The 24,334-nt window shown below is 56.6% G+C and overlaps 1 protein-coding gene across 2 annotated transcripts in view; it reads right to left on the bottom strand.

Moving 5' to 3' along the window:
* ADAMTS2 (ADAM metallopeptidase with thrombospondin type 1 motif 2) overlaps nucleotides 1–20,784 on the bottom strand; it is a 217,700-nt gene extending 196,916 nt beyond the window's left edge. The window contains exons 1-2 of one of the 2 annotated variants that reach the window (XM_070568963.1): nucleotides 20,426–20,784; nucleotides 19,009–19,403 (exon numbers count right to left, since the gene is read on the bottom strand). In XM_070568963.1, coding sequence (XP_070425064.1) covers nucleotides 19,009–19,403; nucleotides 20,426–20,558 — 528 coding nt within the window. In that variant the 5' untranslated portion in view covers nucleotides 20,559–20,784. Of the gene's footprint in view, nucleotides 1–10,786; nucleotides 10,977–19,008; nucleotides 19,404–20,425 lie in introns of those variants that run through there. The other variant, XM_070568964.1, reaches the window with a different exon arrangement.
* Between the last annotated feature and the right edge of the window lie 3,550 nt (nucleotides 20,785–24,334).

Below are 24,334 nucleotides of genomic sequence, written 5' to 3'. Positions count from 1 at the left end.
AAGGACAAGTATCGTGTGATTCTGTGTACATGAAACGTCCAGAATAGGCAAATCCACGAAGACAGAAGCAGGTCAGAGGCTCCCAGGGACTGGGGGAGGGGCTGCCAGGGGCCGTCAGAGGGTGCGGGCTCTCATCAGGGTGACGAACAGACTCTAAACCGATTGGGTGATGGCTGCAGAAATCTGTAAACATCCTAAAGGCACTGAATTTTACATTTTAAATGGGTGACATGTATGGTATGTGAATGATATCCCAGCAAAGCTGTTACCAAAAAAAGCCATGATGATGATAAAATTAAAAAGCACATGTATTGCTGTTGTTAGAAATTTTTTTCAATGTTGATAGCTTTATTTGAATAGGATCTGTGTCCTTTGTGTCTCACATTATGTATTAAAAAATCTTATTGTGATAAGAGGTCCGTGGGCCTCACCAAACTGCCAAGAGGGTGTCTGACATAGAAAGGGTAAGCAGAGGCAGCCTGGCATGTGGGATTCCCGGCACTGCAGACGAAGGCCCACAGCCCTCAGGGCCCCCACTGTCTGCTCTGCTAACAACCCCAGGAGGCCAGCTTTCTTCCGGACACTCAGCCCTCCCCATGGGGTCCCAGGGTTCCAGACCACAGACTCTACCCACTAGAGCCAGTGGTCGTGTGACCAGTACTGGCCAGTCCAAGTCCTTCCCTGGGCCAGCCACAGAGACTGCTCAAAGCTCAGCGCGCCCCAGCCTGAGCCAGTGAGAATCGGTGTCAGGACTCCCACTGAGACCCCCAGGGAAGGAAGGTCTCTCTGCTGGGCTGGCAGCCGGGGCCCGGTGAGGCGGCTGAGGCCAGGCCACGGCGAGAGGCAGAGCTGAGAAGGGGCGTGAGGCCTGAGCATCCCCCTTTGGCCCTAGCTGGTTCCTCCTGGGTTTTCTGTCACCTTCAGCAGCAGGAATCCAGATCTGGGGACGGCCTTCCAGGACAGACAGGGCGCAGGCACCAGCTGCACAGGTGTTGCTGAGAGAGCAGGAGTGAGGCCCCAGCTGCCTCTTGGTCACACCCTCCAGATTCACAGCCAAAGAAGAACTTAGGAGACAGGCTCTCCCCTCTAGAGGACGAGGGAAGAAGGGACATGTGCTCCCCCTTCCCTGGCCAGCAGCTCCGGACGGCTCTCCACCCCAAAGGCTGCTCCTCCGTCTCGAAGAGTTCATCTCCATCCAGGCCTGTGCTTCCTCTCCCCGGCCTGCCTGCCAACAAGACTCTTCTCTCCTTCAGGCTGGAAATCTTTTCCACATCCTGGCTAATTGCATTCAGGTGGGGAGGACTGGGTGGAAGAAATGGCACACATGCGTGTGTCTGTCTGTCTGTCTGTCTGTCTGCAGCCCTGGCAGCTGCCCCAGGAATGCTGCATTGGCAGGAAGGGATGGAGGACCCTCAGCCTCAGCCCGTGTCCTGACGGGCTCTCAGTGATGTCAGCGGCTCTTGGCCTCGTCCAGGAAATATCTGTTCTCCTTATTCTGACCCAGGAATTCCATTTCAGAACAGTCACGGCCTCATCTGGCAACATGTCCAGGCCGGTTATGGCCCAGGGCAGGGAGAGCATCTTACCGCATCTCTGCCGGCCCCCAGCCCTGCCTCCCCACTCCCTAGCCCCAGCCCACGCCCAGCTCACAGAGCATGCAGACATGATCAGTCTCTGCGCTGCTCTCCATACGTCTCTGAGCACTGTCACACTGCGGGCCCTCCTCGCAGCACCATGAGGAAAACATCACCTTGTAGGAACAAGGGCTATTCACCCCTAAGTGCCGGGCCCGGGACTTACTTCATTTAATCCTCATGATAACCCCCAGAGCAATTGCTGCCATCAACTGGTACCTTTTGCCATGAGCAACAGGAGGTGAGTGAAGGAAAGAGACAGAATCAAACACACTCAATGTGATGGGGTGGGACCATGTCTGACTTCAGCACACAGGGCCTCTAGCCACAGAGACCAAGGTCCATACACCACAATTGTGGGAAGGAGGGAGGGAGAAATGACTGACTCCAGGGCCCCTGCAGCACCCACCTCAACATAAGAGACAGTCTCAGGTGCCAAAGGGGGACCACACGGGAAATGCAGGCGCGTGAGGCAGGGCCAGCGTGATCCTAGGGAGCAGAGAGCACCGTGCCTGGAGCTGTGGGACCCCTCTGGCAGGCTCTGTCCCTGCTCAGCGCCAGCCCGCAGAGCACAGGCCCTGCAGCTCTCCCAGGTTCTCAAGAGAAACTGGAAATCTGGAGCTTCGTGAGAAACTCGTCAAACACTGGGAAGGCCAAACAAAACTCATCTGTGGGTGGACATGGCGCACAGCCCACCGGCTTGCGAACTCCACCCTGCACGATGAGAACACTGAAGCTCAGGAGCGGCGTCACTGCTGGGGCAAGGCAAGGACTCAACCGGCTTCCAAGCCCAAGTGCGCTCGGAGTTTCCCATCACACACCTGGCTGTGGCGCCAGCCTGCTCCCAAGAGGCTCTGGCTGCGCCGCATCCCCGAGACAGTCAGGACAGCCCCAGGGACAGCCATTTTCCTGCCAACCCCCCAACAACTCCGCACAGGCCTGGGCATACTGCTCCCTAGCAGCTGGGGACACCTACCGGGCCCCAGGGCCGAGGCTCCCTGATCCGACGGGCCTGCCAGTTACTGCTCCTTGTGCCTCACACAACCAGCACACGGGCATGACTGTCGGCTCCACCCGATGCAGCAGAAGGCAAAGGAGAGCTGCTCCACGGGGAGCAGAGATGGAGAGCCCCTGAGGAGGCTCCATGACTCCGCCCCTGTGGGTCTCCCGCCAGCAGCGTTCACCGAAAGAGAAGCAGGACCCGGTCCTCATCTCCCTGAGACGCAGCCAGCCAGATGCTCTGAAGACACGGTTCTGGCACCCACACGAAATTACTAACACTCAGTTTTACACTCTTACCAATGTAATAAGACGTAAAATGAATAAATGTTGAAAAAGAAGGCACAAAAATATTATGAATTGTAGAAGATAACTGCACACTTAACAAAATCCTCCCCCTGGAAAAAAAGACAAACAAAAATACAGAAGTTCGTGAAAATGCCTAGACGCAAAACAAACACAGAAACTTGCATATCTGGAACACAGACACGTGAGACATCCAGTTGAGAGATTTATTTTGAAAAGACTTTTTGTGATTACCCACGTTTTGCATTTGTGCCACCGTGACAACAGAAGATTGACTCTGCTGAAGACCAAGAAGAAGACGTGAGTCATCGGGCGCAAAGGATGAGAGCAGGGACCTGGGAGGGCCTGGGTTTGCCGGGTCAACGATGCCTGTCGAGCGCTTAGCTGCAGTTGTACAAATGCACACACCGTTCGTCCTAACATACTGTTTTTGGCTCTGTCTGCCCTTTGGGAATGAAATTGTCTAAACTCTGAGAATGTCACGAATCTAGAACAAGGAGGTCCCAGTGTCTGAGTGAACTCATCTGCTGTATTCTAGATTAAAATGTTCCTAGATATCTATAATAACTTACTATAAAACATTACGGAAAAGATCCTATTCACAACGGCAATAAAATCCTAAAACTCTCAGTAATAAAACTACTGGGATACATTTTAAAAGATTTGAATCAATGTTATTATTTCCCTGAGAGAATTAAACATCATGAAGATGTCATCTGCTTGTCCAGCAAAGACTTGCGGAGGCCCCTGCTGCAGGCTGGACACTGTCCTACACATGCAACATTATCCAAAATAAAGACCCTCACGATTGTGCTTAAGGATCATAAGAAAACAAACGCAAAATCCATTTGGAAAATGGACAAAAATAGCCAAAACATTTTTTTAAGTCCCGATGGTGACACTTGCCCTGTGAGGTATTAGGACATTTCATTAAGCAGCAGCAACTAAAGAACCTAGTGCTGGTGCGAAAGAACCACAGAGAGGCCAGAAACAAACCAGATCACCTCCAGGAACTTCAAGGAGGAGGGACACGCATCCCCAGGTCACGAGGAAAGGTGAGTTAGTAAACAACAGTACTGGGACAACACGGTGGGAATTTAGAAAAAGTGCTTAAAACCAACACCTTATACAATGCAGGAAACACACTTCCCTTGAATTAAAGGAGTTAAATATTTAAAATGCAAATCAGAAAAAAAATCAAAAATCAAACGGAGTACTTCTTGGAGAAGCTGATTATTTTCCACAGCCTGAGCAAACAGAAGAAATCAACAGGAGAGGCTGGCAGAGCCGACCAGGAGAAACAGAAGTCAGCAAGGTAAAATAAGACAGGAAACTGCGTCTAGACCTGCCCAAGCCAACAAACCGTTAAGGTCTGGTCCCAAGGAGGACCAGGCAGCTTCGGGGGGAGCACAGAAACACGAGTTTCAGCAACAATAGGATCACACCCACACCCACACAACGAACCCAAAGCCAGTGCCCACGCCTGCGGGTCCCAGGCCAGCCAAGCTCCGGTCTCCTGCACACCGAGCAGGCCGGGCCAGGCTGCAGGAAGCAGGGGAAACTTGCAGCCCCCATGGAGAAGGGCTGTGAGGGCCGGCGCCCCAGCAGCCAATCAGAACACGGGGACTCCAGAGCAGAGCCAGTCTGCCCTCCCGCCGTGTCCAGTCCCAGAGGACCCACCCAAGCCACCAGAGCCACCCTCCACCTCCACGGCCGGCAGCCTCCCTGTGCCTGCCCTGGCTTTGATTCCTGTGCTCTAAGTCCTGAGGACCCAGGAGGTCCCCAAAGAGAAGAACGCAGTGACTCCGGTGACCTTGATGGTGGGGCAGATGCCTGGCACACCCTTCCTGCCCCTCTCCTGTCTGCTGTCCTCCACCCAGCTTTGACCACCCTCCACCCCATTCACTCCCAGACACTGAGCAGAGGCTGGCCTCCTTCACTCCCTTGCCCAGGGGCCCTTGCACAGGATACCACCTGCACAACCGTCCATGGCAGCCCTGAACCAGAGTACAGCCTCATCTGACCAGCCTTCCCAGTAAGGACACAGCCAACAAGGGCCTGGACTCCCAAAGGCCAGGCTGTCCTACCTGAAGTGGGGACTACTCCAGCAAGGCAGGGGCGCATCCTTGACCTTCTTTGCTGGGCACTGCACCAAGAACTCAGCCACCAAGGAGAGGAGGAGCACCCCTTGCAGCAATCAACCCTGTCCGAGTGTGTGTGTGGGAGGTGTGCACCTCTGAGGACAGCAAAGCTCTCATCTGGAGCTCCGGCTGCAGCGGAAGGAGCCCCGGCTCTGGGCCCTGTGTGACCCCAGGGGAGGTCACTCCCCTCTCTGATCCCCACTTTCCTCTCCTTGAACTACAGTGGAATGACAACGCCAGTTCCCAGAGTGCGCCTGTTGGCAGCGGGGGCTTGTGAAGGTCACAGGAGGTGATGTGTAAGTAGGAAAATGCAGGCGTAGCCTGGGGAGAGTTTGTGCCCGGCGATGAAGACCCTGTGACCCAGGAGGGTCACCCAGGAGTCCTAGTAGAGGAAAGGGGGTCCCCTCACTCTGGGAAAGAAGGGGAGGACCGAGACGGGAGGAGAGAGAGGAGGGGAAAGAGGGAAGTGTAAAGAGGCAAGGGGAGTAAAGAGAAGGAAGGAGGGAAGGAATGAGAAGGGAGTGGGGAGGAGAGAGAGAAGAGGCGAGGGGAGGGGAAAGGAAGGGGAGAGAAAGGGAGAGAAGGCAGGCGAGGCGAAGGGCTCTGAGCCAGGGCCCAGTGCCACTCCCAGTGTCCTGCCACCCCTCCCGGTGACAGTCATCTCTGGAGCTGCATTTGCGGGCTGCTCAGGAAACACAGGACCTCCCTGTCAGCTGAGAGGGAGACCCTGCTGGAGCTTTCTCCTCATGCTAAGAGTGCGGGTCTCAGACAAGCCACTCCAGGCTGTGACAGATCTCAGCTCGGGGCTGGTGAGCTCAAACCAGCGGCTAGCGGTCAGCTTCAGCGACTGGTGGGAGGGGAGAGGGCTGGGATCTGGCTGGGGGCAGTGAGGAACACCAAGGAGAACACTGCCCCTGCCCTGCCCTGCCAGACAGGGTCTGCAGAGTCACTGCCCAGTGTCCACTGAGCTCCAGGCACCCGCTGCACAGACAGCCAAACTCAGGGACTCCACGCATGCGGATTGCCCCCTCTGCCAGGCTCTGCATGTCCAGGTGAGCGACCCAGGGCAGAGAGTCAGAAGATGACACTCCAGCAGCAGCTTCCTGATCCCAGGCCACCTAGAGGCCTGGCCGTCCCCCTTCACACTCATCTCCCTCTACCTCAATCCTCCCATGACATTGAGGATGAGGCTGGCCAGCCTTGCTGCCCTTCTCTCTCTTATGGGCACACACCCTCCGAGGGAGGTGGCAGCACAACTGAGGAAACTGAGCGTCGCCCGCCAGCAAGAGAGCCAGGCCCCAAACCTGATTCTGGCCAACCTCAGGCCTCACGACCTTCCTCTAGGTCAGTGGGTGCCCATCTGCTGTGCATAAGTCTCTCCCATGTGGGTCTTGAAAAATACAGACCCCCAGGTCCCGCTCAGATCTGACAGATCAGAATCTCTTGGGGTGGGGCCAAGGCACAGACACTGTTCCAAGCTGCCCAAACCCCGCGCCTGCCTGTGGGCAGACAGACAGATCACACGATGGAAGACAATGGTATTCTCGGCACAGCAGGCCACAGATTTCCTCTAAGGAGGTCTCTGTTTGGGAAAAGACCTTCCAGAAGCATAAGGGAATAAAGGTAACAGTGGGATGCAGGGGACCTGTGTGACAGGTACCAAGGCCTCAGCAAGTGGGGCAAAGTCTTCTATGAGACTCAGGAGGAGGATTCAGGAGGTCTGCCCCAGAGAACCCGGAGAACGGAGACAGCACTGAGAGGAGGAGAACCTGGCACATCGTGGTGGCCATCGCCCATGCACGTGCTTTCTAAGAACGGCCCCTGTTCTACTGGAAGCCACCTGCACGGCTAGGCAGGGCAGCCTCCTCCCCCCGCCTCAGCGAAGCTCCCTGAGCCCCACAAATGCCTTCTGTGAGTGCATCTGACAGCCGTAAACGGGGGCTGGCTCGCATTTTGGGGCCAGCAAGCGGGCAAGGGAGGGGACCCGCGGCGGCCCTGAGGCCCAGGTCAGAGGACACAGCCCCTGGGAGTTGCAACGCCTTTGGCTTTGAGGGGGTGGTATTAGACACATTTTACCCAGATTTCAGCTCCTTTGTTGATCGAAAAGGGGATTTTAGGCAACTAGAATTCAGAGGATATTGCCTGCACATGAAATCCATCTTAGTCCACAAGCAAGCACTGTATCAAGCAGAGAATCGCCGGGGGCGGCCATCAAAGGCAGGCGGGCGCGGAGGCGCAAAGCCACTGCTGCTATTTAATATTACTCAGAAGGTTCTAGACGGCACAGATTGGAAATGAGGCTCCAAAATTATCATTGTCTACAGCCAGTACAACTGCATACCTAGAAACCCCAAGGGAATTGCACAGATATATCAGAATTAATGAGTTCAATCAAGCAGCTGGATAAAAGATAATTATATAAAAATCAATAGCCTGCCTGTATACCAATGATAGATGGAAACAATTCAATTCACAACAGCAAAAAAAAATCCTTGAGATGACCCTGATTAAAAACAATGGGTGACCTGTATGAAAAATGTATAATACTTTACTGAGCAACATCAGAGCAGAATTAAATCAATCAGAACACCGTGTTCCTGGTAAATACTGTAAACTATGTCAATTCCTCTTTTAACTGGTTTCTAAGTTTAATTTAACGTCAGTCAAATTCACAAGGGATGTTTTTAACCTGACAGAACAATTCTAAAATTCAATTGAAAGAATAAACAGATGTGACCAGCCCAGCAAATTTTGCAAAAGAGTATCAGCAAAACAGGAAGTATCCAGCCAGATGTTTCCAATACAGCATAGGCCAAGAGAAACGTACCGCAGACTCCACACGCAGCCACGTGAAAAACAAATAAATAAAAAGAAATAGGTGAAACTAATTTCAGCAATATATTTTATTTGACCCAATATATCTGAAATATTACCATCTCCACCTGTAATCAACACTTTAAAATTACCAATGAGATATTTTCTATTCTGTTCTTGTACTAAGTCTTTGAAACCTGGTGTGTGTTTTACACGCAGAGCACCTCTCAGTTCAGAGCAGCCACATTTCAAGTCCTCAGCAACACGGAACTTATTGCTCCCATAGCGGGCAGCACGGCTGTAAAGCAGTGAACACTTCAGATGGCATGTGACATAATCCATTTAAAGATATATATACAGTCACAGTTCTTGAGCCACTTTTTATCACACCTTCAGAAGCTCTGTCCCAATCAGACTGACCACTACTGAGCCTCACACAAACCTTGCATGAAACATTAATACACCTTATTTGCCATGTGGTCCCAATCCCTGCTTTCAAAGGAGAAATACCCAGGGGCAAAGACAAATCCTTGAATGCTCTGCTCACAGAGCTGACAAGGGCTAGCCCCTCTGGTGTGAACGGCCCAGCTGCGCTGCCGCCCTGCTTCTCCAGCCTGAGAATCGCATGCCAGCTCTCAGACAGAGCTCCGAAATCATTTGTAATATAACAATAATAAAACCACATATCCAGGACTCTAAGACACACATCTGTCACATTTGCCATCTCTGAACTCGGGAGGAAATCAACAGGTCGTTAGCATTCCCAGCAGCCACCAGGAGCGTGAGGTGGCTGGCTTTCCCTGGCACGCACCAACTTAGCCGTGGCACTTCAGATTGCCATAGCTTCACTCGAGTCGCGTGCAGGGTTGGCACTTGTTGTGTTGAAACACTTGCCATCCAGAATGTCTTCAAAAAGTCCTACTGTGATGGCAAAAAATTATGGTGTGTGCAGAAAGACACAGAGACAATGCAGAATGTAGCTTTGGCATCAGTGAGGAATGTCCCTGGAGGAATGATCATGACCCTAAACTTTACCAAAGAAAGGAAGACACCCACAAGTGGACGAAGTCAGTCACAAGCTAAGTAAGCAATGCAAGCGAGGCAGGAGAAATGGCCCACTGCTCGGAGTGACTAGGGGCAGGCTGGCTGGTGCGTAGACCTCATGGGACTGCAGCTAAGGCGCGTGGTGCTGTTTAATTGGGAGTGTCCTCTCTTTCTTGGTTGCCCTATCATTGATGGAACCTTAGATCCGATGACGCGCATAAACAGCCAGCATTTCCCAAACCCCGGGCCTGGGCCCAGTGCCTGTCGTGCCCCCATCCTTCCACGGCCCAGTGAGGTGGGTGTGGATAGATCTCCCTTCGCAGTCTGAAGAACTGAGGTGCAGCGGAGATGCAGCCCTTGCCCAGGCTCGTCACGTGGCACAGCAGCCTCAGTGCCCCCCAGGCGCAGCGTTCAGGTCCGCCTGGGAATCCCTGAAACGCGCAGAGCCGGGCGCAGCAGCACCAAGCCCGCCTGGCCTCTCGGGCCTTCGTCCTGGGAGCGAGGCTTCCTCTGCCTCTGAGCAGGACCTGTGCACCCCACTCTACAGGCTCTGGAGTAGACGAGCAGCGTGATTGAAATTCATGGAGGAGCCCGCGGAGCCAGCCCTAGGCCCGGGAAGAACTTCTCCATATTAATGGCAGCACCGCAGACCCGGCGGACAGCTGACATTTAATATGAAACATCCGCAGCAGACCAAGAGGCTCCACCTGGCCCTCCCGCCCCACCCCGCAGCGCCTGCCAGCGGGGGGCGTCCAAGCAGCGCCAGATCCAGGGGGCTGCAGTCTTCCTCTCCCCTCAGTCCCTCCAGCCCGCCTCATTCCCCTCCTGCAGGAAACCCCTGTCAAGAACACACACAACACATGCACACTTACACTCGGATACACATGCTCAGATGGGAACACACACACAGCTACAGACACACATTTGCACACTCACATGCACATACTCACATCACACTCATGCAGATATGCATGCACGTGCACACACATGCACACATTTCCACATAGACATGCACAGGCACACAAACCAGCACCTATGTTCACATACACCCAGCAGCCTGCTGTGTTCTGGCAGCAGCACAGAACCCCCAGGCTGCCCAAGCAGGGGAGAGCAATGCAGGTAATGAAGGATGTGTCTGCTGGCCAGTACAGACCCTGCGTCCCAGGAGGGACCCTACACACTCTTGCTCCAATGGATCCTGGAGACCAGAGTGGGGAGACCCAGGCCACAGCTCAGGCCACCACACAGCAAAGCCAGCTTCTATGCTGAGTGGACACACAGGTCATGGGGAGTGTCCCCATGGCTCAGAGCAGATGAGCCCTTCCATGACTCCTCTGCTCATGCCTGCTGTGGCATTTGTGGTCCTCACAGCAGGCCTTGGTGAGGACCCAGCCTTCCCCACCTCCCAGCTGACACTTGGCGTCACTCTTCACTCACTAAGTGCTTGGGACACAGGGGAAGAGGCAGCCGAGGCTGCGGGCTGGGGGACAGGAGGAGCCTGAAACCTGCCAATACCTGAATGTGCAACCAGTGCCAGGAATGTTACACTCCACAGCCAGTGCCAGAAATGCACGTGGCCAGCGTGCAGGGCAGGGGCAGCAAGGTGACAGCGGAGGCTCAGGAAGAGCTAGCTTCTTGGGCACAGGCTCAGAGAGGGGTGACCAACTGTGCTGGCCTTCATTAGGGCTGAGTCGGCTCCACTGCCCTCCCCTAGAGGATTCCAAGGGGAGAGGGTCCCCACAAGGAGAGCCCCAAGGATGCGCATATCTCACGGAAGCTTCGGTTTCCTCATCTGTACAACGAGGACAACAGTGGCTGGCTCACAGGACGATTGCAGGGACTGGCTACCTGTGGCAGCAGAGGCGGCCGGTGTAGATGGTGATCCCCTGACGCCTCCTCTTGAAGGACAGCACTGGCTGCTGGAGTCCTTAGGCGCAGAGCAGACCGGCCGTGGAGAGCCAGGGCCCAGGTTTCCTGGGTGGTCCCAGCAACCCTCCGCTCCCCCAGCATCATTCCAGGTCAGGGGTGGAGCACGTGACTCACGCCAGAGCCAATCAGCACAGGGCATTCCTGGGCCACAGTGATTGGCTATGGGAAAGCCCTGTGACCTAAGACCATCCAATCAGAGTGAAGCTCAGGAACTTGGCAGGAACCTCCGAAAAACAGACCGCTTCCCTTTTGCACCCAGCTGTGCTTGGGGGCCTGGGTGTGGGGGCAGCTGCAGCCGCTGGGCCCTCAGGAAGCGGAGACACACAGAAGGGATGGGGCTGAGCCGGCGGGGTTCAAGGACACCACTCCACCCAATCCCACGAGTCCTCTGATGCCTTGTGTGTGTGTGTGTGTGTGTGTGTGTGTGTGTGGTAAATTACACACAGTATCAAATCTACCACCTTAACCATGTGTAAGTGTGCAGTTTAGTGGTATTAACAATACTCATAATGTTGTGCAACCATCACCACCATCCGTCTCCAGAACTCTTTTCTTCTTGTAAAACTGAAACTCTGTGCCCATCACACACGAACTCCCCAGCCCGGCTCCCCGCGCCCCGGGGAGCCCCACTCTGCCGCCTGTCTCTGTGATTCTGACTCCTCTAAGCGCCTTCAGATGTCTTACTTGCTGAAGCCAGATGAGTCTGGGTTTCAGACCACGGATGCGCCTACACCATTCTGAGGGGCCGCCATGAGACAGGTGGTGGGCTGCTGGCTGCTGCTCTGCCACATCGAGCACAAACTCCTGACAAGTCAGCCTCCATAGTGGCAGCCACCGGCCAGTGCACATGCCTCCCCCACCCCGGGAGAGAAGAGCCCCTGGGAATCCCCTTCCCTCCCACCAAATAACCCCAGTGAGAAGAGGTGGTGAGGCAGGCCAGGAGGCTGTGGATGCCCCCGAGGGCACGTGGGGTGGCATGAGGAAGGAGAGCTGGGCTCTTGGTAGTTCCCAGGACAGCCCTTGCTTGCAGGGGACCCTGGCCCCTCTAATGGTCATGCTGCCAGCACAGTTCCCAACACTCCCGCTTATGCCTCTGGAGGCCCCTTCAGGGGACCGAAGGGCCCACACAGGGTCTTCACACTGGGCTTGCTTGCCCACATGATGTCAACAGACTCAGAGACGCAGCTTCTCTGCAGAAACAGTGCAGAGTCCAACAGCAAGGAGCCCACACTCCCTAGGGGCAGCCGTCTATCAAGAGAGGTGAGGCACAGGCTCACCAGGGCCCCCACCCCTCCCTCCACAAACCCTGTCCCCTTGCTTGTGTCTGGTCCCCATCAGGCCCCTAAGACACCTGGAGTTGCCCTGGAAGATCGCAGAAACAGTTGACTCCAGCCCCCACTTTCCCCGTGAACAAACTGAGGCTCTTGGCAGGAGAATTTGCCTAAGGTCACAATGTGACTTGCCGGAGCCCAGCCCAAGGTCTCCTCACCCCCACCCAACCCGTCCCCATACAGGCCGAGGGGGCTTCCCTCCCTCACTTAGCTTGATTTAGACCAGGAGTTTTCAACTTGGGTTTCATGAACCCCAAGAGGGTGGGGGCAGGAAAACTGTACAAACCCTGTGTGCCCAAGAGCTTTCCTGCAGGAAAGGAGACCGAGCTCCCAGCCACTGTCCAGGGGCCTACCCCACCAAGTGTGGGCATTCTGGGGTCAGCAGCTGAGGAGAGGCGGCCCAGCGTCTCCAGGGTGAATCCCCCACCCTGCCCTGCCTGGGCTTCTGGCCCCCGCCCCCAGGCTCTCATCTCACGGCCCCCAGCAGAGCTCTGCTCAGCCAGAGCTGAGCCCTGTGGACACAGCCAGGTACAAGTTACCAAGAAGGACAGGGTGCAACACAGCCTGTGGACATCTGGGGGGCTTCCTGAATGACATGCCGGTTAGCTGAGACCTACAGAGCAAGCCAGGCAAAGACGGGGGGATAAGAGGGGTCCCCCCCAGGGCACAGCCTGCGCAAAGGCCCTGCACTGGGAGTGTCCAGTGTTGGAAGAACTAAAAGCTCGGTGTGACCAGAGTGCAGGCGTGAGGGGGACACAGTGACACACAAAGCTGGAGGCCACCGAGCCAGGTCATGAGGGACCTTGAATGTCAGTCCAGTGGGTTTGGATTTTTCTTTTCAGAGCAATAAGAACCATTGAAAGGTCTTAAGCAAAGGAGAGACATGATTTAATGTGTGGTTTATAGAAATCACTCTGGCTGCTGTGTGGGGACAGCGTTGCTGAGGAGAGACTAATTTGGAGCCTGTGGGGAAGAGAGGAAACACAGGAGCAAAGACGGGCTTGGAGTCAGGCGTGGTGGAGAGATGCGCCCCGGGATGAAGTCCAGAGAAGTCTGGGATGGTGGCTGGCTGGATGTGGGGGTCAGGGGGGGATCCTGGGACTCCCGCCCAGGTGAAGGGTGAGGTCTGGAGGAGAATGGAGAGACCAGCATCCCATTTCAGAAGCGTGAGGTCGCCTGGGGAAGGAGTCCCGAGGTAGCTGGGAAGGCCAGTCTGGAGCCCAGGAGGAGATCTGGACTGGAAACGGGACTCTGGGTGGAGTGTGGTGGCAGCCATTTTCATCTGCCTGGCACGCTCGTCCTTCCTCCTGCTTTTAGGATAGAATCCCAATCCATTCCAGAGTTTGGGAGTCTGACTCTCACCCTCAACCCCAAAAGTGGGCAAGAGACTCGGGTCAGGCCCATATCACAGCTTTAAAGATGGGCCTGTAACCTAAGCAGGGCCCATCAGAGCCCTCCACAGGACTCTAGTAGGAACCATCCAGAAAGGAGTGCTCTCCATTTCTGAGAGATTTCCACTGCAGAAAACAAGCTGAGCCAGAAGCTGCCAGTGGCCCCCACATTGGGAGACCCATCTTGAGATAAACATAGAGAGTGGCAGAGCTGAAAATCAGAGAGCATGTTCTGACATCAGCACTGAGCCTTTGGATCCAGCCATGCCTGAAGCTGGCACTCCTCCGGACAACAAGATTACTGGGACCATGACGTCCCTTGTTTGTTTTATTCATTGTAAGCTGATTTTCTGTCCCTTAAACTGAATGAGTCTTAAACAACAAGGAGAGTAATAAGCCATGAAGGATGCTGAGACCACCTCAGGCAGCTTGCCTGAAACTGACAAGAGCAGGGGTCAAGCAGATGCCTCTGCTCCTCTGACCTGAGGAGCCCCGACATCTAAGGAACCCGGAAGTTCCTGCAGCCCCTCTTCAGTGTTCCTGAGACCCCCTCGCTGCCTTCCAGGCAGTGCCAAGACACGGTGGGAGGAAGGAAGACCCTACAAGGACAGCTGCAAGTCTCAGGCACCCCCACCCCAGCCCCACAGCCTGGCCTGCTGCAGCTAGCACCTGAGCCCGCGGGGTCCAGGATGTGGCCTCAAAGGTAGCAGCCTTGCTAAGAAAAATGAAACTCATCTCAGTCCCTTGGGCCAGCAAATGACTTCTCTCTGTGGTCCTTAGTGACTTTTAATGCCCGTCAAGACTGGACAGAGTGGGTGCCTGACCAGGATAGCGGCCTAGCAGGGGAGCCCCAGCCTGCAAGTAAGCAGCCCTTGGGCCTCTCTGACACTCAGCCATACAAGGGGGGTTTACCTCACTGAGTCAGGGGGGCTCAGACCAAGCCCCCAGGGAAGGGTGTACACTGCCCCCCTCAGGCCACAGGCTGGGACCAGACCTCAGAGGCCACACCCTTCCCACTGCCCAGCCAGGGGAGGCTTCGACCACGGGCCCTGCCTGGTCAGAGGTGCCGGGCCGAGAGAGGTCACCAGGGCTGCACTGACGGGGAGGCGGCGGTGGGGCAGGGCGCTTCGGTCCTCCTGGAGTCCCCGCTGCCCTGGCCCAGCCATGAGGACTCAGGCAGCCTGCAAGGCACTGCGGCCCAGGGCAGGTCGGCAGTGGGTCAGGAAGCCCCCAGGCCAGCAGGTCTGCTCCCAGCTCCCACTCATTCACACTGACAAAGGCTGAGATGGCCTCCAGGAGTCAGACAGAAGAGGTAGGAAATGTTTGAAAGAAATGCATTTCTTCATTTGTATTCTTTTTTTGTTGGTGTGCAGAAAAGGCAACAAAATATAGTGAGCATGGTCTTGGAATCAGACAGACATGCGTTCAAATACTGGCTGTGAGGCTGGGAGCTGGCTCACTCAGCTTTTGGAGCCTCAGTTTACTCATTTGTAGAAAGGGGATAACATCAGATATAGGCCACAGAGGACCGCGGGGAGGAAACAAGCCCAGGCGGCACAAAGCAGGGGCACCGCCAACGGTGACTAGCTGCTGTTACTGTCAATGCCGACGGCTTCTCATTGGGATTTTAATCTGCAAATAAAAGTGATGTGAAATCATCACACCTATGCTGTGACCTTGGAGGTACTAGAGAACTCTGTTGTAGCAACACGATGGACAAGAATCCTTGGTTAAGCATTATATTCATGAAATAGGCAAACTTTCACCTTTCCCCGGGAACATCAGGGACAACTTCTGTCTGGTGGCTGTAAAGAACCCGGCACCTCCCCCTCCGCCGGCCTCTGTAGAGGAAGCGTGCAGGGCACGTCTCATGAAGCTCGTCTAAATGCAGCATGTCTTGAGTCTGCACCTCCACCTAACTTCAACAGAGTTTGCACCTTGGCAGGCCCAGGGCCTCAGTCTCATATCATTTCGGGGAGAAGCACCTCTTTAACTCTTCATTATGAGATTCTGCAGACCCCCATGTCCTGGTTCTCATGGGAGCATCTGACCCCAGCTTGAGCTGAGAGATACCCAGGACTCAGCTAGAATTATCAGAAAAAGATGTCTGCCTGGCACTGCTGGGGCCCCTTGACTCACCATAAAAGGACTCCACCTGAGAATACAGGAAACAGAAACACAGGAAAACAGAGGCAAGAGACAGCAAGGGTCCTAATGAGCTGGTGGGAGCTCCTGGATCCAGCCATGCCTGAAGACTTACCATGATGCGAGCTAATAACTTCCTGTTTCTGTTTAAACTAATCCGACTTGAGTTTTCTGATCCTGACTGATGCAGTGACATAAGAATCCCCTTGTACTGCTGTCCACAGTAAGCAAAGCTACTACTGCCTTCTTTTAAATCAGAAAAACAAACTCAGGGCCAGGCAAGTAGACGAGCAAATGTGTGTCCCAGGCCAGGGGCAGGACAATGGGCCTGAAGCAGCCTGTGGCTCCTCAGAGAGGTGTGTCCCATCTAATCCCCCAGGCTTAAGCCAAAAGACACAGCTGCCTGCTGTGCTCCTGGCCCATGGTTTCTCCATGCATCTTCCAGGAAAGCTGGCTCTACATGTCTGCAAAGAAGGGGTTCCATGGTCCCATGTGGGTGGGAAGTGCTGGATTACACAGAGTTCATGAGGTTTCTTTGTTACAGAACTTCTCAGAGGTCTCCGTGGGCCCCCTTGAATCTCCCAGGCTGAAGGCAAGGCACAGCATTTCTCACACCAGTCATCCACAGAACGGCACGTGCTCACAGCAACATGTGCAAGCCTGCAGGAATGGGGCTAGAGAGCCGTGCTTCCCAAAGGGCGCTGTGAGGCCCTGGAGCCTCAGCCTGGGAGCGCACCAGAACCGCAGACCCTTGGGCCCCACCCCAGACCTGCTGAATCAGAACCTGCATTTTAACAAGATCCCCAGGGGTCTGCATGCACAGCACAGCCTAACACACCTGCTCTGTGTGTTCCGCTGTCTCCGAGGGAAGAGCAGGAGCTGCAGGGGAAGGGGCGCTGTGTGGCACAGTGGCTAAGGGCCTGGCTTGCTGGGAGGATAAGACGCCTTTGTCCACATAAGGCCTATTAAGAGGGAATGCCAGGAATTAATGGCTCCTGTTACCACTCCTCAGTGTCTTCCACCTGCCCAGACTTGGGAGCACCCTGGCAGAAGGGGCTGGGCAGAATCAAGCCAGACTCCTGCCATCACGAGCTGTGTGGCCTTGGGCAAGTCCCTCAACTTCCCACAGCCTCACCAGCCCAGCTGTAAAGGATGCGGCCCCCTCCCAGCAGGGTCGCTGTGAGGACCAGAGCATGATGCGTAAAGCCCCAGGCCCTCAGTCAGCGGGCCTTTCACTGATGAAGAGAGGAACTTAAAGGGTTAAGGAGTTAACTGGTGTAAAATCAGAACAGACACACACACCGAAAAGAAAGAAAGAAAACAAGAGCTAATGGTGCCGCCCCACTGTCTCAAGGCCATTTTTCACCGAAAGCATTCAAGGCCACTCAGGCAAGCTCCAGACCCTCTTCCAGCTCTGTCTTGCACCCCTACTGGTGTGTATCCAGGATGTGTGGCATCGCACCATGCCTGTCCTGACCAAGCAGATGCACACCCGCTACCTCTCCACATGCTCTGCCCTCTGCTACAATTGACAACTTGCACTTTGCCCACTGGCAACCCACTGTTCCAGTGGCCCCCAAGGAGCACACTCTCAAAGCCCTGGCCACAGTGCCCTTCTGCACATCAGCCGCCCTGAGCATGTGAGCCCTAGGAGGGCACCAGCACAGGGGACAAACACACTAGGAGGTGCTGGCTGAAGAAATGAATCACCAAATGAACAGATGAATGAATGATACAGTGAAAAAGGCCCCTGAAATGCTCTCCACCAGGAATTAATCAGTACACAGGAGCTGACCCACCATCTGTGTCAACACCCCCATGCACTCCACCCCTGGAGTCCCCAACACGGATTCCCTTTTATTTAGGAAATTCACCTCCAGCGTAAAGAGACACATCTATGAGACCTAGGATGTTCTCAGAGATGATGGGGCTAGAAAGGGCTGCACCATGTTAACCCAGTTCCTCCAAGGACATTTATAGTTGTTTGCAATACGCCCGGGTTCTAACTAAATCCAGCCAAAGGCAGTGATTTTCCAAAGCAACAAGTGACATTTCCTGTGTCTCCATAAAAAGAACACCCGCGGTTGTGGGGCTCCAGTGTAATTGCCGGCTCTGCAGCCGGCAGGACAAGGCTAAGGACTAAGGACGGAGAGCTCTGGGGCCAGCAGGGCTGGGAGAGCCGGCCCTCACTTGGCGCAGGAGTGCCCTGAGCATCAATTAGACGGGATCCACGGTGGGCGGCTTCAGATGTCTGGCCAACACAGCCGGCCTGACCACCACACACCCAATCCAAAATAGAAAACTGCAGTGGCTTCTGCCGTGTGCCAGGCCCCCGGGTGGCCAGAGAGAGCACCGCCAATGTCAGCCTTCTCCCTGAGCATTGATCCAGCCTTCCTCAGAGGTCCCCTTATGCCAAGCCATGGTCCCTCCCGGTCCCTGGAAGCAGAACTCCCCAGGGCTCCAGTCACACTGGTGGCCCAGGCAGTCCCAGGAGGGACCCCCCCCCCCTCACCTCTCTCCTGTCCTTCAGGGGCTGCCCATGGGCACCAGAGCCTGCATTTCCAAATGCTCCCCTTGGCTCAAAATAGAGGAAACTGACTTTTCATATAACAAGCTGAAGTTCAACAGGAAACCACAGCATAAAAATCAGTAGCTCCTGGTCAGCCAAGGGGCAGAGGGATAACTGGGCATTTCAGCACAATTGCCCATTCCCTGGGCTGGCACCACTTGCACACACAGAAACAAGAAGACTGACTGCCAGCACACGTGCCCCCGACACACACATCATACATGCTAAAATGCACAGGGATACACACTCAACAGACAGTCTGACACACGAATGAGCAAAAACCTACAGATACACACATGCACGAGACATACAATGGCACATTCACATCACACAGGTGCACAGGTACCCAGATACAAGTACACACCAACATTCCAAAACACATGTGCAGATGCACACGCTCACAGAGATATACCCGCACCCGGATGCAAGAGGAGGACCCGTGCAGGCGTGTATAAGGGAGATGCACACTGGGCTACTTGTTAAGTACTTTGGAAATCCTGGCGCTCCCCCTGCATAAATCACCCCTCTCAGACCAATCAAAATAACTTGCCTTCAGCCAACCCCGTGCCCCGTGGTCCCTAGGCACAGGAGTGTGGGAAAGGTCCTCAGCGCTGGCTTTGCCCTCCCAGGGGACTCCCAGGTAACGGCTTCCGAAGCCCGGGCAAGGGCAGTGGACAGAATGCAGCGAGACAAGCGCGTACTCACCAGCCCATCGCAGTTGCTGAGCGCCACAGAGGAGGTTTCAGCCAGGCCGGCCACGTCTCCGACGTAGAGGCAAGTCCCGAGCAGGGGCTCCACGCGCGTGGCGCCAGACTCGCCCTGCCACTCCACCGTGGCCCCGGGCGCCACAAGGCGGGCGTTGGGCCGCAGCCGCAGGTGCAGGTCTCGGCCGAAGACCGTGACATTGTAGAACAGGCGGCCGCCAGGGTCCTCCTCGCTGCCTCCAGGGAAGCCCGGGGTCTGGACGGGGGCGGCCCTGCGGGCCCGTACCCCTGCCTGGGCCGTTGCCGCTGACACCACGTGGGACACCAAGCGGCCCTGGGCGTCAGTGCGCACCGGCACCGCCAGGATGCGCTCCGCTCTGTGCCCCAGGGGCCCGCCTGCAATGGGAAGGGGCGTTAGGCCCGCAAGACCTCGGAGCCCAGAGTTCCGCCGCCAAGCCCCGCAACCCCCCAGCCCCATCCCCAGCCCCCCACTGAGAAGAGAAGGGCATTCTGCCAGGCAACCCCCAGAAACTAGCCTGCACCTCCCCGGCCTCCTTCCAACCGGGAAGGGGCATTCACAGGGCCAGCACTCGGGAGCCCCGCCGCCCCTAAGCCGTCCCTCTGTGGGACCCTCCCAGCCAAGAGCTCTGCCCCCTGCCCCGTTCCGGGTTGGGGCTCTGCGGGCTCCTCACAGTTCCCCAGAGGATGGCCCCGTCAGAGCGTCCCCTGCCCCTTGAACCTACCGTCCTTGGCAGGACGTGGGACTGCTCCGAAGCCATTCCCGGTTGGCTCCCTACCCGTGCGCCGCTACTCCTCGGCGTCCCCCCACCCCCGCCCGAGCGCCCTCACCACTCGCCTCCGGAGCGCCGAAGACTCGGTCCCTCCGGGCACGGGCGGCCTCTCCTCCGCGTCCTGCTCCCGGTTAGCCCACTGCCAGCCCCCCTTCCCGCGCGCCCGAGGGCAGGGAGGGGTGGAGCAGGGTCCCTCGGATCTTTAGGGATCCCCTCCGAGGCGCCCCAGCCAATCCTCAGGGCCCAAGGCGGCGCGCTCGGCACCCGGCTCTTCCCGAGCCTCCCCGGACGCGAGCCTGGGCGCCGCCTCGCCCTGGCTCCCCCGGACCCGCTGGGGCTGGCGCTGCGCTCTCCGCCGCGGGGCTGTCCCGGCCCTTGGTCTCCTCGCTCAGCGTCCCAGGAGCCGCGAGTGGTCCGAGGGTCCCCCAGACCCAAGGCGCCTGGGTGCGCCGCGGGGCGCCCCCTGCGCGACCAACCCGGCCCCGAAGTTGGCCAACTTGGCCCCGGGCGGGGCGCACGGAGTTTGCCCAAGTCCGGCTGGACCACGCCTGGGGAGGGGGCGGCGGGGCACGCGGGGCGGGGCCCGGCCGAGGGGGTCGCGGGCGCCGGGGGCCGGGCCGCACCTACCTGGGGGGTCGGCGGTGGCGGCGAGCCGGGCGTCCGCGGGCGGCGGCGGCAGCAGGAGCGGCGGCAGCAGCAGCAGCAGCAGCAGCACCGCAGGGCAGAGCAGGCGGCGAGCGGCTCCCGCCGGCGGATCCATGGCAGCCGGACCGCAGCCGGGGCCCCGCACTCGCAGCCGGCGCGAAAGTTCCCCGCGCGCCGCCCAGCCCACATCTGGGGGCAGCTGGAGCCGCCCGCAGCTGCAGCACCGCAGGGCGCGGGGCGGAGGAGGCGAGGCGCGGAGGGGAGGGCGGGGGAGCGCGGAGGGGAGGCGGGGAGAGGGAAGGAGCGAGCGAGCGAGGGAGCGGGAGGGAGGGAGAAGACGAGCGAGGGGGAGGGCGGGGACGGCGGGCGCCTCAGCCTGCGGTGACCCGGCGCTTCTTGGCGCGGCGGCGGCCGCCGCCGCCGCCCGCTCCCCTCCTTGCGCCGCCGCCGCCGCGGATCCCGGCTCGCAGCGAAGCAGAGACACCCCGAGGCGACGGCAGAGAAGCGCCGCGGGCCGGGCCAGGGGAGCCCCACCGCCGGCCACTCTCGGCGCGCCCCGCGTCCTCATGGCACACAACCTGGGAGGAGCAGACCCACGCAAAGAGTCCTCGGGGTGCTCAGGTCCGACCCGTCAGCCCTGCGGCACAAGGGGCCGTCTCACCCTCCGTGCGCCCTGGGGCTGACCCGGAGAGGGTTTTGTAGGAGGGTGCATGCGCTGCAGGGGCTACCCCAAAGATCAACTTTTGCCCTGACCGAGAGGCAAGGCTCCCTCAGCCCCCAACTCCTCTCTGCCTAAAGACCTTGTTCCCCTCCGACCGCCTCCCCACCCCTCCGTTGCAGCCTCTGAGCACTGCCTCCCCCACCTAGACCTGGGCACCCTCCTGGAGCTGAAGTAAGGTTGCTCCCCTCACCTGTCCCGACTCCCAGAGGTGCTCTAGCCTCCTGGCCTTTGCCTTCCCCCAGGCCCACCTGAAACAGCCGCTCTGCACCCTGCCCACTTTTTCCAACTCAGCAGCCAAGGCATCCGTCTCCAGCCTGGAGCAAGTTGCCGTGGAAGCCCAAACGCAGCTAGACCGCCTCCTCCAGCGGTCCTGATCCTGCAACTGCCTGGAGCCACTGTCCCACCTGCGGTCCCTCCCACAGTGACCTGCCCTCCGCAGGCCGCCCTGGGAACCCCCTCCCAGGCATGTGTCCGTCCAAACCTCTCTCCTGTGTGACCCCAGACTTTTGCCGCACCTGCCCAGAGAGTGACCACTGTCCCTTTGGATCTTCTTCTTCACCCTGCCCCAGGGCTGTGTGGCCAGGGTTTGGGACTGGCCTTGGTTGGGCAGGACCCAATGCCCCAGGCCCCTCCCTGCCAATTAGGAGGGCCCAAGCTTATGGGGAAACACATGACTTGCACAATTAGCTCCAACTGTGATTTCTTATCCTCGGTTCTGTCATTTTCAGGACCAGGGTGTGAGGGCACTAGAGCTTGATGGCCATCTTCACCTGGAAGCTTCCCTCTGTGTCACCTGAGGATGCCCAAACCAAGATCTGGCCCCCAGGCATGGTGAACATTTGTTGTCAACTTTAAAAATGGTGACATTTCACTTAAGAATTTAGATTTCTGACTTTTCTTGAGAAATTGGAAGGTGTAGCCACACTGGGCCTGCATTTCTGCTTATCAACCACTAAATAGGGCACATGCCTTGCAGTTTGCTATAGGTCCCTTTCCTCCACCCACAACAGGCATCCCCCTCTGTGACCTCTGATGACACAGCTCATTCTAGAGAAAGGTGGATGGTGATCAGTATATGAAAAGAGAGATGACTCAGAACCAGGCATCCTGGAGGAACTCCTGTAAGAAGTGGCATGGGTTGAATCCTGCAGCTCAGGGAGCCAAGCAGCCCAAATTGGGTCCAGCTAGGTGCTATCCTGGAACCCATGACCCTCTTTCACTCATTGCTCCTCTGGTTGGCCGTGCTTTCCTCCTCCTCTAAAGATGAGTGAGACCCAACCAGCTGCCTCACCTACTTCAAGGGTCATGTTCTACGACCTCACTTCCCTGCCAGGTTTATTGTTGTTAGAAACATAATCGTCCTACCACTGCCATCTTTAGTTCTTTATACAGTACTTAATCATATACTTACACTTTTAAAGGATACTTTAAATCACTACCATAAATGGAAAAGCCAATATCTCACCATAAATCAAAGACAACTGCCCAAAAAAATGAAAATGAAAAGCATGTTACCAACTCTAGATACCACTGCCTGCAAAGGGCACTGAGGCTGGAGTGGATTAGCAAGTGTTAGAAAAGTGGTGAGGCCGACGGGCGGGCAGGGCCTCTCCTCTGATGCAGCCAGAGGACGAAAGGAGAACCGGAAGGCATGACTCTCACTTTGCAAGTCAAGGATATTGTCTGATGGGTCCACATGACTAGATTATCGTGCACACTTTCAAATATCAGCTCTAGGATAGTTTTTGGAAAGAGGGCTTGTCTCTCTGACCCCCCTGAGTAACACCTGGAATCGGTTCCCTCCCACACCCCCCAGCCTCCTGGGGCTCCACCAGACAGAGACCCTGCGCTGAGTGGGAGGCAGACCCACGCCTGTCACCAGCCTGTCCTTTAGTCCCAGAGTAACACCCTGCAAGGCCGAGTGGCTGAATCAGACAGACATGCATCGAAATTGCCCACTGAGCCCTCCTCGTGGGGAGCGCTCCTGGACTTACCCCAGCTTCCTGATCACCTGACCTCAGCTCAAAAAAAAAAAAAAATAGAGGCGCTTCCTCCTTCTTCAAACCTCCGTGGTTCAGATCTCGCCTCTTCATCTTCTGGAAAATGCTGCCCTATGCTTTCTGTTCCATCTGGTCCCCCTCCTTCTCTTCTACGTGAACTGTGGGGCACGGAAGTCCCCAATGGTTCTTTGTTTAAGTTAGGCTTAGGGTTTGAAGCCTAACCCTAAACCCAACCCTAACCCGTACCCGAACCCCAACCCACACCCAAACCCCAACCTGTTTAGTTGAACTTGAATGTCTTTGGGTCTGGCTTGCACTCTCCTGCTTGCCTCAGTCCCATCCACTCCCTATTATCCTATATCTGCCTGCTGCTCACAATTGTTTCAGCCTGGTCTCTGAAGGATGAGAGTTGCAACCCTGATGTGGAACAGCCCTGCGTTGTGGGGGCGGCATGAGGACAATTCAGGCTGAGCTGGAGCCCTCCAACCCCCTTAAAAGCTTCCCAAAGATGTGAGGTACAGAAAGAGATGGGGACCTTTCCTGGTCATCTTGGATGTCACAAACCACCGCACGTGCCTCGAAGCAGGGGCAAGAAGAAAGGAGAACGTGCTACTGTGTGCCGGCCCCAGCTCTGGGCGGGCACAGTCCCCTGCCTTATTCTGAGGAGAAGAGGCAAGGTTCTCAGCTCCGCTTCTGGCATCTGGGCCACATGTGCCAGCACAAACTTCATCAGAGCCATTCCTGTCCCCTAGTGGCCACACGGAAACTAGAAGGTCTTCTGCCCTTTGCCGAGGTCATAGTCCTTGGCAGTCCTGCCCACGCTGCAGGCTGCAAGCAGACGGAGGCAGTGCGGTTTCACTGTCCTCCCTCCAGACCAGCAATCTCCCAGGGGCTGGGGCAGGCACCTAGACTTTTCCAGTCCCCTGGGGACCTGTACGCAGAGCATAACAAGCTGTGAGGGTTTGGTGACCTTGTCAAGGGGACTCTGAAGACAGTCGCTCTGTCCCCTTCTGCTGTTGGCAAACAGTGGGTGAGGTGGCCCCGCTAGATGCACTGGCAGGGCTCTGCCGGGAGTGGCCTCCGTAAGCAGTATGTCAGGACAACGCTGATGGGACAGGATGTGGTGACCGGCAGGCCTTTGGGGAGTGTGGTTCTCGCTGTTTCTTGAGC

The sequence above is a fragment of the Equus przewalskii genome, chromosome 13 (genome assembly GCF_037783145.1).
Source record: "Equus przewalskii isolate Varuska chromosome 13, EquPr2, whole genome shotgun sequence".
Taxonomy (NCBI): Eukaryota; Metazoa; Chordata; class Mammalia; order Perissodactyla; family Equidae; genus Equus; species Equus przewalskii.
This window is presented reverse-complemented; position numbering and strand designations above follow the sequence as displayed.